The sequence below is a fragment of the Rhinopithecus roxellana genome, chromosome 3, assembly GCF_007565055.1.
Source record: "Rhinopithecus roxellana isolate Shanxi Qingling chromosome 3, ASM756505v1, whole genome shotgun sequence".
NCBI classification, from domain to species: domain Eukaryota; kingdom Metazoa; phylum Chordata; class Mammalia; order Primates; family Cercopithecidae; genus Rhinopithecus; species Rhinopithecus roxellana.
Window position 1 is genome coordinate 26462965 of NC_044551.1, and position 18770 is coordinate 26481734.

The 18770-nt window shown below is 37.1% G+C and overlaps 1 protein-coding gene across 4 annotated transcripts in view; it reads left to right on the forward strand.

The window, feature by feature from the left end:
- FBXL17 (F-box and leucine rich repeat protein 17) overlaps positions 1-18770 on the forward strand; it is a 555353-nt gene that overhangs the window by 166492 nt on the left and 370091 nt on the right. For all 4 annotated transcript variants that reach the window (XM_030927142.1, XM_030927140.1, XM_030927141.1 and 1 more), the window contains exon 5: positions 13031-13138. In XM_030927142.1, coding sequence (XP_030783002.1) covers positions 13031-13138 — 108 coding nt within the window. The remainder of the gene's footprint in view (positions 1-13030; positions 13139-18770) is intronic.

The following is an 18770-nucleotide window of genomic DNA, read 5'->3' on the forward strand; positions in this document are numbered from 1 at the left end:
GTCCAAGAAAACTTCAATTCTTAAAATAAGGCAACATTGCATCTCTTTATTTAGAATCTTGAAATTTATAGAAAAGCTTTCCCTGTCCTTTTTTTTCTTTGTTAATTTTAATCCTTTCTAGATAAAATTGCTTCCTTGGATTCCAGTTACTACTTTTATGGTTTTATAATTTACTACCACTAATGCAGCTTCTTCCATACCTCTGAATTAGATTCCCCTAACCCTCTACTATGCTTCCATCTTTTGGAGCATTTCTCAGGATATACAAGACTCATAACATCAGTACCATACCGATTCTACCTGCAGGAGATGAAAACAGCAATCAAGTGGTAACAATTCTCTCAGAAAATTCCCTAGAAAGTAGACCCATTGTGCCTTGATATCTGCCACTCTACTTCTCTGGAGGTTAAAGGAAGGCGTTGGATTTGCTCTTGTATTTGAGTGAGATTAGTTCCATGAAAGGAATCATATCCTAATTGGTATAACATACAAAGCATAGGTTTTAAAGCCTAAAAGGCCAATGTTTAAAACCCAGTTTTGCCACCTGCTAGTGGTTTGATTTGGAGGAGGAAGTCAGTCTATGAAGTGGGGATAATTATGCCTCTCAATACTATTATGAGGCTCTCAGATGATGGATAGAGAGGACTTAGCTGGGCATACGTTAAGGCCTTAGTAAATGTAGCTATTTTTATTGTCTATTCTCTCTTCAACCCTGTGGCAACTAGTACCCTAAACCTTTGCTGAGTGTGAGCCATCTAGAGACTCAATCTCTAGGTTTAGAAGTAGAGTAATCCACAGTCCCAAATCACATTTATAAACAATAACTCTCCAAGCAAAATTGGTGACCCTGTGCTGCCTGTCATCTCTTTATCCTTCTGCTAGCCAAGAGTTTCTTAGTTATAGATGGCCATTTCTGCCACAGTCGCTGTTGTCCCCCCACTCTGCATTTTTCTAAGCCTATTATTTCAGCCTCCCGCAGGGGCTTCTCTTTTGTCCCTACATTTGATCTCACAGGAATCCACCCTCAAAAGATTTCTGATTGAGTGCAACCCTCAAGGGCTTATGAGAACCAACATTGTCCTTTTCCCTTTTGCACCCTGGGTCTCTGGTTTTCATTTGCTTTAGGTTTAGAAGCTTAAGATTTCTAAACTGAAGCTTTACTAGGCTCTTGATGTGTGTTGATATTATGCAGGCCTTTAATGGTCCTTTTGACTCTAGTACAACAGACATTCCTTATCACCAGTGCTTTTCATGGTGTAACACTAAACATGCCTACTTCCGTTTCATGCAGTTATGAAAGTGTAGCTTGGCTTTTAGAATGCCAACTTAAGGAGAAGATCATTCTTTACCTCTGCCGTGTGAATCATGTTGAATCTGAGGGTTATCTTTCTCTTTGTCTCTGTCACAGCATTGACTGACTGAAAGATCAAAATCTGCTTTGCAAACTGATCTCATTCTTCCCTAATTTTCTGATGCTTTTTTCCAAATCCTGAGTCACATTTCTGTCTGCATACTAATTCTCACCTATGACCTGGTTTTCCCATAGCCTGTGAGTATATATGATTCTTCAAGGTCTTCCAGGCAGGAGCTTTAAAATTCCTCTATAGTGTATAGTCTTTTCAACAAATGGTGCTGGCAAAATTGGATATACATATGCAAAAGATGAACATTTACCTTTATTTCACACCATAGACAAAGATGAACTCTGAGAACATCATAGACCTAAATGTCAGAGCTAAGAACACCATTAAGAAAATTAAAGACAAGGCATAGAGTGCAAGAAAACAATTGTGAAACAAATATCTGATAAGGGTGTTTATTCAGAATATGTAAAGCACTCCTGCAACTTAATAAGACAAATGACCTAATTTTTAAAATGGCTGAAAAATTAAACATATATTTGTGTGACTCACCAGTTCTACTCCTAGATATTTACTCAAGAGAAATGAAAATACATATCCATACAGTACTTATGTGTGAATGATCACAGCAGCATTATTTGTCAAAGCCCCAAATTGGATACAGTTCAAATATTTTTCAACTGGTAAATAGATACACAAGATATAGTGTATCCATACAGTGGAATTCTACTCAGTAATAAAATGAATAAACTGTATTAGTCAGCGATCCCTAGAGGGACAGAACTAATAGTATATGTATTATTTATTTTATATTTAGAATAAACATATAAATATATATTAAAATATATTAATTAAAATATATTTTATAATTTTATATATATAGGGGTTTATTAAGTATTAACTTACACAATCACAAGGTCCCACAATGGGCTGTCTGCAAGCTGAGGAGCAAGGAGAGCCAGTCTGAGACTCAAAACTGAAGAACTTGGAGTCTGATGTTTGAGGGTAGGTAGCATCCAGTATGGGAGAAAGATGTACTCTGGGACGGTAGTCCTGTTTTGCCTCTTCACGTTTTTCTGCCTGCTTTATATTCGCTGGCCACTGATTAGATGGTGCCCATCAGAGTAAGGGTGGGTCTGCCTTCCCCAGCCCACTGACTCAAATGTTAATCTCCTTTGCCAACACCCTCCCAAACACACCCAGGATCAATACTTTGTATCCATCAATTCAATCAAGTTGACACTCAGTATTAATCATCACAATTCCACCCCTTGCCAACTTGAACCCATACACGTCTCCTGAGATCATACATAATCTTCAAATAAAGACAATAATAAGGTCATAATTATGTCTAACGTAATGCAACTACCCTTTGTACAACCGAAAATGCAACAATCCCCAACCCAAATGCTATCACATAAAGTTAACAATACTTAAATGCTGATGTGAAGTCAATAAATCTTATGTCACATGATGAAGGAAAAGGAAATAAAATGAAGATATTTTCTTAGTACAAGTGTATACATTCACAAACATGTTTTTAACAAAAGAAGGAGGAAATACCCATGACAGTTACAGTCCTTGTTTCTGTCGCTGGTCACGTGGTCGCAGCTGGCATTGATGACTACCTTCTTCTACTACCTATTCTATATTCCCTTTGCCTTCAACAAGCACCTCAGCACGCTGTAGTTTTTTTTCCTGGTAGAGTGAACCAAACCTTCATCGCTGTGGAGTCTGGACCATTTGTAGTTCTACCTGGATTGGGCTGTTGTAGTTTCCCATTGACCTTAATCACAGGGCACGGTGATACTAAGAGAAGCCCTAATGAATCTCCTGTATTCCATGCATTCCTGTATCCTGTATGGATCTCCTGTGTTCCTATCTCCTTAATGGAGTAGTAAACTGATTTCATCTTGATAGTCCTGTCAGTCACCCCAACCAACACTGTAACTCCTTTCTTAGCCTGTTGTCTTAAAGGTAGGAGGAGCCCAAAGTGAACAGGTGGCAATTTTAACTTTCTGTTTAATGGAATCGTTGTTGTGTCTCCTGGTGGCAGCGTTCCCTCTGGAACTAAGATCTCTAGGCCAGCAGAATGTAAGGTCATGGGAACAGGAAGCACAAATTTTGCTAGTGGATCACTACGGTGGTGCCTCATCATCACTAATGGTGAGTGGTGCCACTTCCACAACTACTGATACATGGACTAACATGGATAAACCTCAAAAACATTACATTAATGAAAGAAGCTAGAGACAAAAGACTACTTATGACACAATTCTGTTTATATGTAGTTTCCAGAAAAGGTAAAAGTATAGAGATAGGAAGCAGATCAGTGGTTGCCTGTGGGTGAGAGCTGTGATTAACTGTATATGAACATAGAATATAGAGGGAATTTTTCGGGTGGTGTGATGAAAGTGTTCAAAACTGGATTGTGGTGATGATTATATAACTGTATAAACTTATTAAAACTTGATGAATTATACTCAAAATGGATGGATTTTATGGTATATAAATTGTACCTCAGTAAAGCTGTTTAAAAAATTATGCGTAGTGCTTGGATTATGACACAGCCATTTAGTTTTTGCTTCATCTCACCCCAAGAAGATGATGTAGTTCTTTATCACTTGAATAGTATTTTTTAAATTATTATTATACTTTAAGTTCTAGGGTATATGTGCACAACGTGCAGGTTTGTTACATATGTATACATGTGCCATGTTGGTGTGCTGCACCCATTAACTCGTCATTTACATTAGGTATATTTCCTAATGCTATCCCTCCCCCCTCCCCACACCCCACAACCGGCCCCGGTGTGTGATGTTCCCCTTCCTGTGTCCAAGTGTTCTTATTGATCAATTCCCACCTATGAGTGAGAACATGCAGTGTTTGGTTTTCTGTTCTTGTGATAGTTTGCTGAGAATGATGGTTTCCAGCTGCATCCATGGCCCTACAAAGGACATGAACTTACCCTTTTTTATGGCTACATAATATTCCATGGTGTACATGTGCCATATTTTCTTAATCTAGTCTGTCATTGATGGACATTTGGGTTGGTTCCAAGTCTTTGCTATTGTGAATAGTGCCACAGTAAACATACGTGTGCATGTGTCTTTATAGCAGCTGATTTATAATCCTTTGGGTATATACCCAGTCATGGGATGGCTGGATCAAATGGTATTTCTAGTTCTAGATCCTTGAGGAATCGCCATACTGTCTTCTACAATGGTTGAATTAGTTTACACTCCCAGCAACAGTGTAAAACTGTTCCTGTTTCTCCACATCCTCTCCAGCACCTGTTATTTCCTGACTTTTTAATGATCGCCATTCTAACTGGTGTGAGATGGTATCTCATTGTGGTTTTGATTTGCATTTCCTGATGGCGAGTGATGAGCATTTTTTCATGTGTCTGTTGGCTGCATAAATGTCTTCTTTTGAGAAGTGTCTGTAAATATCCTTCACCCACTTTTTGATGGGGTTGTTTTTTTCTTGTAAATTTGTTTGAGTTCTTTGTAGGTTCTGGATATTAGCCCTTTGTCAGATGAGTAGATTGCAAAAATGTTCTCCCATTCTGTAGGTTGCCTGTTCACTCTGATGGTAGTTTCTTTTGCTGTGCAGAAGCTCTTTAGTTTAATTAGATCCCATTTGTCAATTTTGGCTTTTGCTGCCGTTGCTTTTGGTGTTTTAGACATGAAGTCCTTGCCCATGCCTATGTCCTGAATGGTATTACCTAGGTTTTCTTCTAGGGTTTTTATGGTTTTAGGTCTAATATTTAAGTCTCTAATCCATCTTGAATTAATTTTTGTATAAGGTGTAAGGAAGGGATCCAGTTTCAGCTTTCTACATATGGCTAGCCAGTTTTCCCAGCACCATTTATTAAATAGGGAATCCTTTCCCCATTTCTTGTTTTTCTCAGGTTTGTCAAAGATCAGATGGCTGGAGATGTGTGGTATTATTTCTGAGGGAATAAACGTAATCCAGCATATCAACAAAACAAAAGACAAAACCACATGATTATCTCAATGGATGCAGAAAAGGCTTTGACAAAATTCAGCAGCCCTTCATGCTAAAAACTCTCAATAAATTCGGTACTGATGGAATGTATCTCAAAATAGTAAGAGCTATTTATGACAAATCCACAGCCAATATCATACTGAATGGGCAAAAACTGGAAGCATGCCCTTTGAAAACTGGCACAAGACAGGGATGCCCTCTCTCTCCACTCCTATTCAACATAGTGTTGGAAGTTCTGTCCAGGGCAATCAGGCAGGAGAAAGAAATAAAGGGTATTCAATTAGGAAAAGAGGAAGTCAAATTGTCCCTGTTTGCAGATGACATGATTGTATATTTAGAAAACCCAATTATCTCAGCCCAAAATGTCCTTCAGCTGATAAGCAACTTCATCAAAGTCTCAGCATACAAAATCAATGTGCAAAAATCACAAGCATTCTTATACACCAATAACAGACAAACAGAGAGCCAAATCATGAGTGAACTCCCATTCACAATTGCTTCAAAGAGAGTTAAATACCTAGGAATCCAACTTACAAGGGATGTGAAGGACCTGTTCAAGGAGGACTACAAACCACTGTTCAAGGAAATAACAGGACACAAACAAATGGAAAAACATTTCATACTCATGGATAGGAAGTATCAATATCATGAAAATGGCCATACTGCCCAAGGTAATTTATAGATTCAATGTCATCCCTATTAAGCTACCAATGACTTTCTTCACAGAGTTGGAAAAAACTACTTTAAAGATCATATGGAACCAAAAAAAGAGCCTGCATTGACAAGATAATCCTAGGCCAAAAGAACAAAGCTGGAGGCATCACGCTACCTGACTTCAAACTATACTGCAAGGCTACAGTAACCAAAATAGCATGGTTCTGGTACTTGAACAGTATTTATCAAACTTTAAGGTATATAAGAATCACCCTAGGATTTTGCTAAAATGCTGATTAAGATTCAATAGGTCTGTGTCAGTGCCTACTATTTTGCTTTTTTTTAAAAAAAAATTTCCATGAAGTTATTGGGGTACAGGTGGTATTTGGTTACATTTGTAAGTTCTTTAACAGTGATTTGTGAGATTTTGGTGCACCTATAACCTGAGCAGTATACACTGTACCCTATTTGTAATCTTTTATCCTTCGCCCCCTCCCACCCTTCCCCCAAAGTCCACTGTAAAGTTCTTATGCCTTTAGATTTAGCTTTTTTTGTTATTATTTTTTTTAAATTATTGCCTTAGGTTTCTGGGGAACTGGTGGTATTTAGTTATATGAATGGGTTCTTTAGTGATGATTTGTGAGATTGTGGTGCACCCATCACCTGAGCAGTATACACTGAACCCAATTTGTAGTATTTTATCCCTTACCCAGCTGCTACCTTTTCCTCTGAGTCCCCAAAGTCCATTGCATCATTCTTATGCCTTTGCATCCTCATAGCTTAGCTCCCACTTATGAGTGAGAACATATGATGTTTGGTTTTCCATTCCTGAGTTACTTCACTTAGAATAATAGTCTCCAGTCCCATCCAGGTTGCTGTGAATACCATTCATTCATTCATTTTTATGGCTGAGTAATATTCTGTTGTGTATATATACCACAATGTCTTTATCCTCTTGTTGATTGATAGGCATTTGGGCTGGTTTCATATTTTTGCAATTGTGAATTGTGTTGCCATAAACATGCGTGTGCAAGTATCTTTTTCATATAATGACTTCTTTTCCTCTGGGTAGATACCAAGTAGTGGGATTGCTGGATCAAATGGTAATTCTGCTTTTAAAGGAATCTCCACACTGTTTTCCATAGTGGTTTTATTAGTTTACATTCCTACCAGCAGTGTAGAAGTGTTCCCTTTTAAGCACATCTACGCCAACATCTATTACTTTTTGATTTTTTTATTATGGCCATTCTTGAAGGACTAAGGTGGTATTGCATTGTGGTTTTGATTTACATTTCCCTGATCATTAGTGATGTTAAACATTTTTTTCATATATTTATTGGCCATTTGAATATCTTCTTTTGAGAATCTTCTATTCATGACCTTAGCCCACTTTTTTATGGGATTGTTTGTTTTTTTCTTGTTGATTTGTTTGAGTTGCTTCTAGATTCTGGATATTAGTCCTTTGTCAGATGCATAGATTGTGAAGATTTTCTCCCACTGTTTGGGTTGTCTGTTTATTCTGCTGACTCTTCCTTTTGCTGTGCAGAAGCTCTTTAGTTTAATTAAGCCCCACATATTTATCTTTGTTTTTGTTGCATTTGCTTTTGGGTTCTTGGTCATGAAGTCTTTGCCTAAGCCAGTGTAAAGGTTTTTCTGATGTTGTCTTCTAGAATTTTTATAGTTTCAGGTCTTAGGTTTAAATCCTTGATCCATCTTAAGTTGATTTTTGTATAAGGTGAGAGATGAGGATCCAGTTTCATTCTCCTACAAGTGGCTTGCCAATTATCCCAGCACCATTTATTGAACAGGGTGTCCTTTTCTCACTTTATGTTTTTGTTGGCTTTGTCTAAGATCAGTTGGCTGTAAGTGTTTGAGTGTATTTCTGTGTTCTCTATTCTGTTCCATTGGTCTATGTGCCTATTTTTATACCAGTACTATGCTGTTTTGGTGACTGTGGTCTTACAGTATAGTTTGAACTTGTGATGTGATGCCCCCGGATTTGTTTTTTGTTTTTGTTTTTGTTTTTTGGTTAGTCTTGCTTTGGCTATGTGTGCTCTTTTTTTGATGGCATATGAATTTTAGGATTGTTTTTTCTAGTTTTGTGAAGAATGATGGTGGTATTTTAATGGGTATTAAATGGAAGCACATCCCATGCTCATAGATGAGTAGAATTAATATTGTGAAAATGATGATACTGCTAAAAGCAATCTACAGATTTTGTGTTTTTAACAAGCTCCAAAGAGATGTCAATGCTGCTGATATGAGAACCACACTTTGAATGGAAGGCATTAGAATTTGTTCATTAGAATCTCCTGGGGAGCTTTTAAAATAAAGTTGATGCAGAGTTGTACCCAACAAATAAAATTAGAAATCTTCTTTGGTGATTCTTATGTGTAACTCAGTTAAGAGCCTTGACAAAATGGGATTCTTTCTACCATAGGGAATCAGTAACAGACTTTGACCTATGTCTCCCTTACAGCCATCCCATAGTTTAGGTTATAATTGAAAACCCCCAAATTATGATCAGGATCTCTTGTGATAACCAGGAGAAGAAACTAGAATGCTTTAAATACGATCTTTTTGAATATTCTCTTACACATTTCAACCCTTTAGTCCTGGCTAAGAATTGGAATAGAGAAGAAAGGGAAACCTGGAGTGATTATGGTAATAGCTAAAATCTATTGAACAATTAAATGCGCCATGCATTGTTCAAAATATTTCACATGCATTATCTTATTTTACCCTTACATTTTACCTTGTGAGGTAGGTACTGTAATTTTCTCCATATTATAGAATGATCAAAGTGTATAGAGAGGAGAAATGACTTGTTCAAAATCATATAGCTAGTAAGTAGTCCAGTTGGGATTTGAAGCCAGACAGTGAGGCTCCAGGGTCCCAGAGAAGCTGACACCCACTAGTACCTGCTTCCTGTAGTCTATAGTCTGTTTCTGCCAGACCTTCTGCCATAAGTCCCTAACTGATCTTCTATCCTTGGGGAGTGGAGCTGGATGCCACCCAAATCTTCAAGGCCCTTTTGTTAGTCTCGTAAAACATACCCAAGCCTACTAAGAGTGTTTCTGTATCCTCTTGACACACTCTTGTCTTGCTTTCCAGGGATCTGTTGATGTTAGAGGCTCCTCTGAGCTGTCTTATTCTGATTGCTTGAGCTGAAAGAAAAAGACCCAAGAAGCACATTTTAAAACCCCACTTTTTCTCTCTGAATGCTCTGGCCTTTTGGACCTGAGTTTTCTAGTGTCCTTAATCCTCATCTGAGTTCCTCTCTTCTCCTCGAAGATGGATATAGGAAAAACTGAATGTTAGACTGAAATTGAGCAGGATGTTTAACCAACTGACCATGTACTTAACCTCTGTTACCCCTTTTTGTTTTTGATAGTGATTGAGTTTCATTGAAGCTTCCAGCGATTTGAGTGCCTTAAAAATTCTTTGTTAACATAATGCCTTTTGAATGCTAAGTGTCAGGAAAGCCTATTTTTAATTTATCAATGGCACCCTTAGTCTTAATATGCTTAAGCACACTTTACTTTTGAGGGGAGAATTAATCTTTTATCACATGTACCATAGATGCTGTTGGTTTCATTATTTTAGGAAAACGTTCTTATGATTGTTTTAGCATTAATGCTACTCACATACCTCTTTTTTCCAATATCTGTTCAGCATAGATAAGGAAGATACAAAAAGAGCCACCCATACTAAAAGCTAATGCCAAAGAGATGTAGGTTGCTATTGTTTGAAAAACTAACAAAGATGTTAAATTTATCAATTTCCTCTTGACTGTGAAGAAAGTGAATCTGAAATTAAGCATATGATGGAGAATATTTGGACTTTCTTTTATAAGCTGCATCTTTGGGAAACCATGAATAAAATTTAAGCACAATTACAGGAAGATAATTTTATAAATGGAAATTTTTTGGAGGTGGGGGAGATAAAAGAGGAATTTTATTCTGCCATTCATTTAAAGCAGGGCTACTTAGAAATACAAAACACTGTCAGTGTTAACTTCTTTGAAGCACTGGGGCCTCAAGTTTTCACATGCTTAAGAGTCACTTGGAGGCTTGTTGAAAATACAGTTCCTTGGGCCCCACTCCTTTCAGCTCTAAGTTTTTCATATAATAAAACTTGGGATTGTAATATTCAAGTTATTAGTCATGATTCTCCACAGAAACAGAACCATTAGGAGATTGTCTGTATGTCTGTCTATATATCTTTCTAGATATTATTGTAAGGAATTGGCTTACATGATTATGGAGACTGAGAAGTTCCAAGATTTCCATTTGGCAGTCTAGAGTCCCAGGAGAGCCAGTGGTATAGTCTCAGTCCAAGTCTGAAGGCCTGAGAGTACCAAAACTGATGGTGTAAATTTCAGTCCAAGTTTGAAGACCTGAGAACCGGGAGAGCCAATGGTGAAAGTTCCAGTGCATGTCTGAATCAAAGGCAGGAGAAGACTGATCTCCTGCTTGGAAGACAGTCAGGCAGAGAGAGCACCAATTCTCCCTTACACTGACTTTTTGTTTTATTCAGGCCTTTGACAGACTAGATAAAGTTTCTCTCCATTGAAGAAGGCAATCTGCTTCACTCAGTCTACTGATTCAGCTGTTAATATCATTCAGAAACTCTCTCACAGGAATACCTAGAATGTTTAAGCAAGTATTTGGGCACCCCATGGCATAGTCAAGTTGATATAGAAAATTAACCATGGTACAGATCAAAGCTGAGTCACTGGTGTAAAAATGTGCCTCCTCCCACTTCTTTAAAAAAAGACTTCATAAGACACATGAACTATATCAGAAAATAAAGCCACTAGTACAATGACATTTAAAAAATCAGTATATTAAAATGATACAAATATACTCTTTGTCTAAAATTAAAATAAAGTAGAAGTAAAAGGTATGATGGAGTGCATGAAAAGAAGGAGAAAATGCATTTATTTATTTCAATATTTTCTACTAAGTGCCAGGGATTATTCTAGGTGCCAATGGGGAACTAAGTGGTTTTCTGGGTCATAAGACTTTTCAGTGCTAAGACTGAAACTGTCCGAGGCAAATCAGAATGGTTGGTTATCTAAGGGAGAGGGAGGGAAGAGTTATTTTGAGAGGGCAAGACTGACAAACCAATATGTGAGTAAGTGTGTAATGTGATCAGTAGTGATAAGTGTTACAAAGAAAATCAAAGTGTGGTGAGATACAGAGAGGGACTAGGAGAGTTATTTAGGAGCTCTGCAATTAGATCTGATCACCTAGGGAATGAAGTAAGACGGAAAAGAGAAGTAATGAGCTGAGGACTAAGATGAGAGGTAGACTCAACCAAGTGACCAACAGCCAACAGTAAGGAAGGAGGAAAGCCATGATAGTTGATACAAGAAGCAAATGAATGAATTGTTTCCAGAAGAATCATCAGTTGTGTCAGATGCTGCTGAAATGCTGGGACAATTCAGATTGACCGTTTAATTGATAGGATGGTGACAGTGAATGAGAGGGACAAAAACTTGATTACTGTGAAATCAAGAGAGAGTGGAAAATGTGTATATTAGCTTGCTAGGGCTGTTAGAACAAAGTACCACACACTGAGTGGCTTAAACAATAGAAATTTATGGTGTCACAGTTCTAGAGCCTAGAAGTCCAAGATCAAAGTGTTGGCAGGGCCATGTTTCTTCTAAAGTGCTGGGAAAGGATCTGTTCCAGGCCTCTTGCCTAACTTCTGGCAGTCTTTTTGGCAATCAGGTGTGCCTTGGCTTGTGCAGCGTAACTCTAGTCATCACATGGCATTCTCCCTGTGTGTGCATGTCTGCTCCACCAGTTATGTTGAATTGGGAGCCCACTCCACTCCAGTACAACTTCATCCTAACTTAACTATTTACAACTATAGCTGCCCTATTTCCAAATAAGATCATATTCTGAGGTACTGAGGTTTAAGATTTCAAAATATGAATCTTAAGGAGACATAATTCAACCCATAAAAATGTAGTATATCCATACAATGGAATATTTTTCAGCCTTGAAAAGTAAGGAAATTCCGACACATATTATGACATGGATGAACCTTGAAAACATTATGCTTAGTGAAAGAAGCCAGTCACAAATGGTCACAAATTGTGTAGTTCTTTTTATATGAAGTGTTCAGAATAGGAAAATTTAGATTGCCAGGCTTGGAGGCAGTGGGAAATAGGGGAATGACAGTTAATGGGCATGGGGTCTTTGCGGGGTGGTGAACATGTTTTGGAATTAGATATCGGTAATGGTGCATAACCTTGCAAATATACTGAACTGTACTCTTTGAAAGGGTGAATTTTATGGTATGTGAATTAAATGTCAATAAAAATATATATATTGGTTGGGTGTGATTGCTTACCCCTGTAATTCCAGCACTTTGGGAGGCCAAGGAGGCTGGACCACTTAAGATCAGGAGTTTGAGACCAGCCTGGCCAATATGGTGAAATGCCGTCTCCACTAAAAATACAAAAAAACCCCACAAACAAACAAACAAACAAAAAACTACCTGGGTGTGGTGATGCATGCCTGTAGTCCCAGCTACTGGGGAAGCTGAGGTAGGAGAATCAGTTGAACCTGGGAAGCGAAGGTTGCAGTGAGTTGAGATTGTGCCACTGCACTCCATCCTGGGCAACACAGTGAGTCTCTGTCAAAACAAAACAAAACAAAGCAAAAAACCCAAAAACCAAACAAACAAATGGGTGTGTATGTGTGTGTGTATACACACAGAGAGAGAAGAGAAGGTAAAGAAGTGGAGGTAGCCAGTGTCAACATCTCTGAAGAAGTATAAAAACACGGGATGATGAGAAGTGGATATAGGGTCAAGAGACGACTTTTAAAATACAGGAATATTATAGCATGTTTGTATGCTGATTCAAACAATCTAACAGGGCAGGAAATAGTAATGATGAAAGGTGGGGCCGAGGGATTTTCAGGAGCCAAATCCTTGAGTTCACTGGACTATCACCTTGAATAACTTCATCAATGTCTTTTCCCTAGGTGACAGATCAGTCGGTGAAAGCATTTGCTGAACACTGTCCTGAGCTTCAATATGTAGGCTTCATGGGTTGTTCAGTCACTTCTAAAGGAGTCATTCACCTAACCAAGGTAGGTACTATGGCTGCTTTTCCTTGGTATTTTTGAGTATCATACAGGTGATGAGCCCTAAATTGTTTAATTTACTTGAATAAGGGATAGTCAGACCATTATGGAAGTCTACTAGTGTTTGATAAAAGTTAAAATGAGTTGAAGAAAGCAATACCAAACTTATCCTTTCTGAAATGGAATACTCATTTAAACAAGAAGCTTTTTGCTTTTTCATTGCTAATGGCTATGAAATATATATCAAAGAAATATATATGACCAGAATCATTTAAATGTTAATGTATTGTGCTTAGAAGATATTTTGATTGAATTTTAAGTGCTCATATATCACTAGATCCTATGAGTATTTGACTTTAAAAAGTGAATATGGTCAGTGCATATGATCAAGCTGAATATGTAAGGTGAAAAGAGAGGTCAATATATGACAAAAATTTACATTGTGGCTCAGAGAGTTCACTAATATAACAATTATATGAAATTTCATATTTTTAGAAATGATCAAACTGCCAGTTCTTTAGTAATCTCTCACTGATGTGTCATCTCTGCTGCTTTCCAGAGCTTTAAAATAATTAGAAACCAATTCTTACATCTGTGTAATGGAAAAACTGGCTACTATAAAATTTACCTATGTGTTATCTGAAATTTGTTACTATATGAATTTCAATTCTATCATATAGTACTTAGGAAAATGAATGTGAGTCTTGCCTTTTCCAACTTATAGCTGAGCAATCTTTTCCTTCAACCTTCCTTCATTTCACAACTATTAGAAAGTTGCTGTATTGGCAACACAATGATGAATAAAACTAGGTAAGATCCCAGGTCTCTTTTGGTTTGATGTCTTCAGATCTCTTTGAGCTTACAGTTTAATGGGAAATAATGTCTTTCTTTACTCCCTAGGAAAAGAGTAAATGTATATGAGTTACCTAGGACTATGGTAGCGTCATACAGTGAATAGGACCCTGGGTACCATTATAACCTCAGGTTGGATTATTGGGTCTATCAGTTAGCTAAGTGGGAAAATTATTTTTTAGGGTATTAAATAAGGTAATGTATATAAGGTACTTGATTCAGAATAGAGACCACAGTAAATGCTAAGTAAATGTTAGCTATTAATATTAAAACAGATGTGGGCCAGGCGCAGTGGATCACCCCTGTAATCCTAGCACTTTGGGAGGCCAAGACAGGTGGATCGCTTGAGGGCAGAGGTTCAAGATCAGCCTGGCCAACGTGATGAAACTCCATCTCTACTAAAAGACAAAAATTATCTGGGCGTAGTGGCATGGTGGCTGTAATTTCAGCCACTTGGGAGGTTGAGATGGGAGAATTACTTAAACCTGGGAGGCAGAGGTTGCAGTGAGCCGAGATTGCGCCACTGCACTCCAGCCTGGGCGACAGAGTGCAGCTCCGTCTCAAAAACAAAAAACAAACAAAAAACAGATGCCATAGTATCTAAATTGCTAGAAAATTAGTACAAAGTTTGATTTTAAGAAATCAAATCACTATTCTAGTCTAGTGTATCTGAAAGAGAGCCTGTGGTTATACTATGTCTTAAAGGACTGATTAACTTTAATTTTATTGTGAGGATCAGAGCCTAAAGCTAGAGGAGAGGATAGGCCTGTTATTCTCAATTATTGCTCTATCAGAACATCTTAGTGTAACCAAGACCGTACAAGATCATATGTAACCATAATTTTTAATTCATTTCCTATAACCTTGGCCTGAATATCTTGGTAGATGAATGTTTTTCTAGTCACATCTAATGCTGTTTATGGTGTAGAGTAAAAATGCCTTTGGTTGAACAGATTGTGCACAAGTGTTGTGATGGCCATATGTGGGCTTTTTATGATCACTTGAAATTGTACTCATTAAAGACAAAACAAGACTTATTAGATCAGGAAGTGCTTCCCAGAATATTTTGAGATGGCCAAAAATTATGGTACACTGGTACTTAAAAGATCACAATTATTCTCTGTGATAAAATACAGCTATAGCAAATGTCTGCAGTGGAAAACTCAGTTTGCTGAGATGGTTCTTCTGAAGATTGTAGGCAAGGATTGCTGGTTTGGTCTATCAGCAATCAGAAACTATTGGACTCATATTAGAGTTAGTACTCAAAGTTTTAAGGAACATCTTTGTTCTTCAACAGAACCTTTCTTTGATGAGAAAACTGATGTGTACAACTAAGCAATGAACGTTGCTTAGTTTTTTGGATTCAAGTAAAGGCAAAAGAGGACATTTTATACATGCATCGGTTCTGCAAAGCTATTTTAATTGGTTTATCTCTTGAAAACCAAGGGTAGACTCAGTTTTTAATAAAATTAATGCTTTTTATTTTATGAGATTTGTGTTCTGGCAGTGTTTTCATACCAGCTACTAAGACATTCACACAAATGTTTGTAATCATATAAACACCACTTAAAAAGTTGTATTTTCCTTGTCATCATAGTACATAAGAAATAAGCAAGAAGATGTGAGATATAGAATATTGAGAGTTATCAGCCTAAATATGTTTTTACATGATTTAGAAAATCTCTCTAACACATGATGTCACTAAATCTCTGGCAAGAGAGGCAAGGATCATAAAATCTCTGTACCTTAGTTTCCTGTCTTTGAAATTATGTGCCTGTATTAGATGATCTGTCTTCAGATCTGGAGTTTCTTGCACCTTGAATAATCTATGAATTTAGGAATCATTGGCCTAGAAGGGACTGTGAGGGGCTCTCATGGAAACTAAGAAATATCAAGTCTAATTTAGTAGGTTAGAAGGGAAGATTGGGGATTTGTGACATCTTAGATTTTTAAATCAAGGGCAAGAAAACAGAGGATTGGGAATAGGTGGAAGGACATTGATATCCTCTTGTGGTTCCTTGCATTTAATTTTATTTTGATTTCCTCAGGCTTGACTGGATTCCTGTTTACTTTGTAATATTTACTGATAACACACTATTATTACTTAGATTCTGCTAATATCAAGCAATATTGGGATAAGAAGCCTTTCTGAGTTGCTGTGACTGTGTAAATGAGAGTCCAGAATAACCAGACTGAATGTACACAGGTTGATAAGATAAAGTCAGATTTATGGGACTGTTTGGAAACTTAGAGGTCTATATTTAGGAAGCAAAGATGAGAATTTTTGAGGTCTACATTTAACAGTTAAGAGTATTAGTGACTTGTATGTGGCAGAATTGGGTCTACTCTAACACAAGTGTGTTCTTTTCATTGTACTGTACCTATTATATAAATATAAATCTGTATATCTTGCTCTCTCTCCCACTTTTAAAAACAAGTTCGGCAAATGCAAATATATAGTTACCTTCAGTGTTTAGACTGTGGGATCTGCATGTCATTTGCCACTAAAGAGACTAGAAGGAACATGTCAAAGGACCCAAAAGCCAACGTGAAATGGCTCCTACTGACTTAGGCTGGGATATTTTGAGCATTGAAAAGGAAGATTCTGCAATGAATTAAAAGAAATAAAATATATAAAAATGGGTTTATAATGATATGAGCAAAACGAAACTGGACTTCTTCCGGCTTAGGTGGCGTAACAGGGGCCAAATTTACTCTTTCCTGAAACAACTTTAAAAAAACAGACAAAATATAGGAAACAATGGTTTTTAAGACACTGGATATCAGGCAACCAAGGACAATGATCCCTATGATATGGGAAACAGGCAAGAGGAGCTCTGTAATTGTCTCCGTTTACTGCATTGAGTTTCCAGACTTCAGCACAGGGAGGGGGTAAATCAGGTAACACACAACAGACTGTCTGAGTTGACAAAACAGAACAGAAAGGTCAGGGAGACCAAAACAGCCAGATTTTGGAGGACTGAATACTGGAGTGGAGGGTACTGCATAGAGAACCCCAGGGATCGGTGGATGACCCGCCTTATGCATTCAATCGTAAATAACCTGTGAGTAAAGCCAAAATCAAAAGAGAAATTAGAAAGTATTTTGAAATGAATGAAAATGAAAACACAATGTATCAGATTTAGTGTGATGCTACTAATGTACTACTTAGATAAAAATAATGAAACAAATACCAATACGAGAAAAAAGAAAGATTTCAATCATGACTTCAACTTCCATTTTATAAAATTTGAGAAAGAAGAGCAAATTAAATCCAAAGTAAGCGGGAAAAAAAAAAAAAAAAAAAAGAAATGGTAAAGATTAAAGAGGAAATCAATGAAATGGAAAGCAAAAAGAAGACAGGAAATTAATGAAACCAAAAGCTAGCAATTTGATAAAATAGATAAAATTGATAAATCTCTAGTCACAGTGATCAAAAAAAAAATTGCCAATGTTGTAGCTCAGAGCATTGACAAAACTACAGATACTACAGCTATTAAAAGGATAACAAGGGCATATTATTAAAATCTTTTTTTTTTTTTTTGGAGATAGAGTTTTGCTCTTGTTGCCCAGGCTGGAGTGCAATGGGATCTTGGCTCAATGCAACCTCTACCTCTCGGGTTCAAGCAATGCTCCCACCTCAACCTCCCAAATATCTGGGACTACAGGCACCCGCCACCATGCCCAGCTAATTTTTTGTATTTTTAACAGAGATGGGGTTTCACCATGTTAGCCAGGCTGGTTTCAAACTCCTGACCTCAGGTGATCCACCCACATCAGCCTCTCAAAGTGCTGAGATTACAGGTGTGAGCCACCACACCCAGCCAGTGAACATCTTTAGGCCTATCAATTCAACACCTTAGATGAAATGGAAAATTTATTTGAAAAACACAAACTACCAAAGCTCACTTAAGAAGAAACAGATAACTTGAATACCCCTGTATTTCCTAAAGAAATTGCATCTGTAGTTAAAAATTTTCCACCAATACTCCCATCCCAGATGACTTCACTGTTGAATTTTGCCAAATATTTAAGAAAGAAAGAATACCAATTCAACACAAGTCTTCTAGAAAAGAGACTATTATTACCCACGTTAAAAAAACTTGATAAAGACACTAAGTGAAGAAAATTGAACAGCACTATCTTTCATGAACGTAGATTCAAAAATTCTAAACAAAAGTTTGGAAAATCATGTCTAACAGTATTTTAAAAGGATAATTATGTCATGACCTAATAGAGTTTATCCCAGAAAAGCAAAGTTGGTTAGGAACTCAAAATAAATCAAAGCTAGGAAATCAATACACAAAAATCCATTGTATCTGTATAGCAGAGGAAACAGCAGAGTGAAAAGACAACCTATATAGTGGAAGAAAATATTTCCAAACCATATATCTGATAAGGAGTTACTATCCAAAATATATAAGGGACTTGACTCAATAGTAAGAAAACAAATAACCTGATTAAAAACTGGACAAAGTACCCAAATAGACATTTTTCAAAAAGAGACATACATGTCGCCAGCAAGTATATGAAAAAAAATGCTCAGTGTCATTAATCATTAGGGAAATGCAAATTAAAACCACAATGAGATATCACCTTACACTTATCAGAATGACTATTATTAAAAAGAGAAAAGATAACAAGTTTTGGTGAGGATGTAGGAAAAGGGGAGCTCTTGAACATTGTTGGTAGAAATGTAAATTAGCATAGCCATTGTAGAGCACAGTGTGGAAGTGACTCAAAAAAATTAAAAATAGAACTACCGTATGTACCAGCAATAGTACTG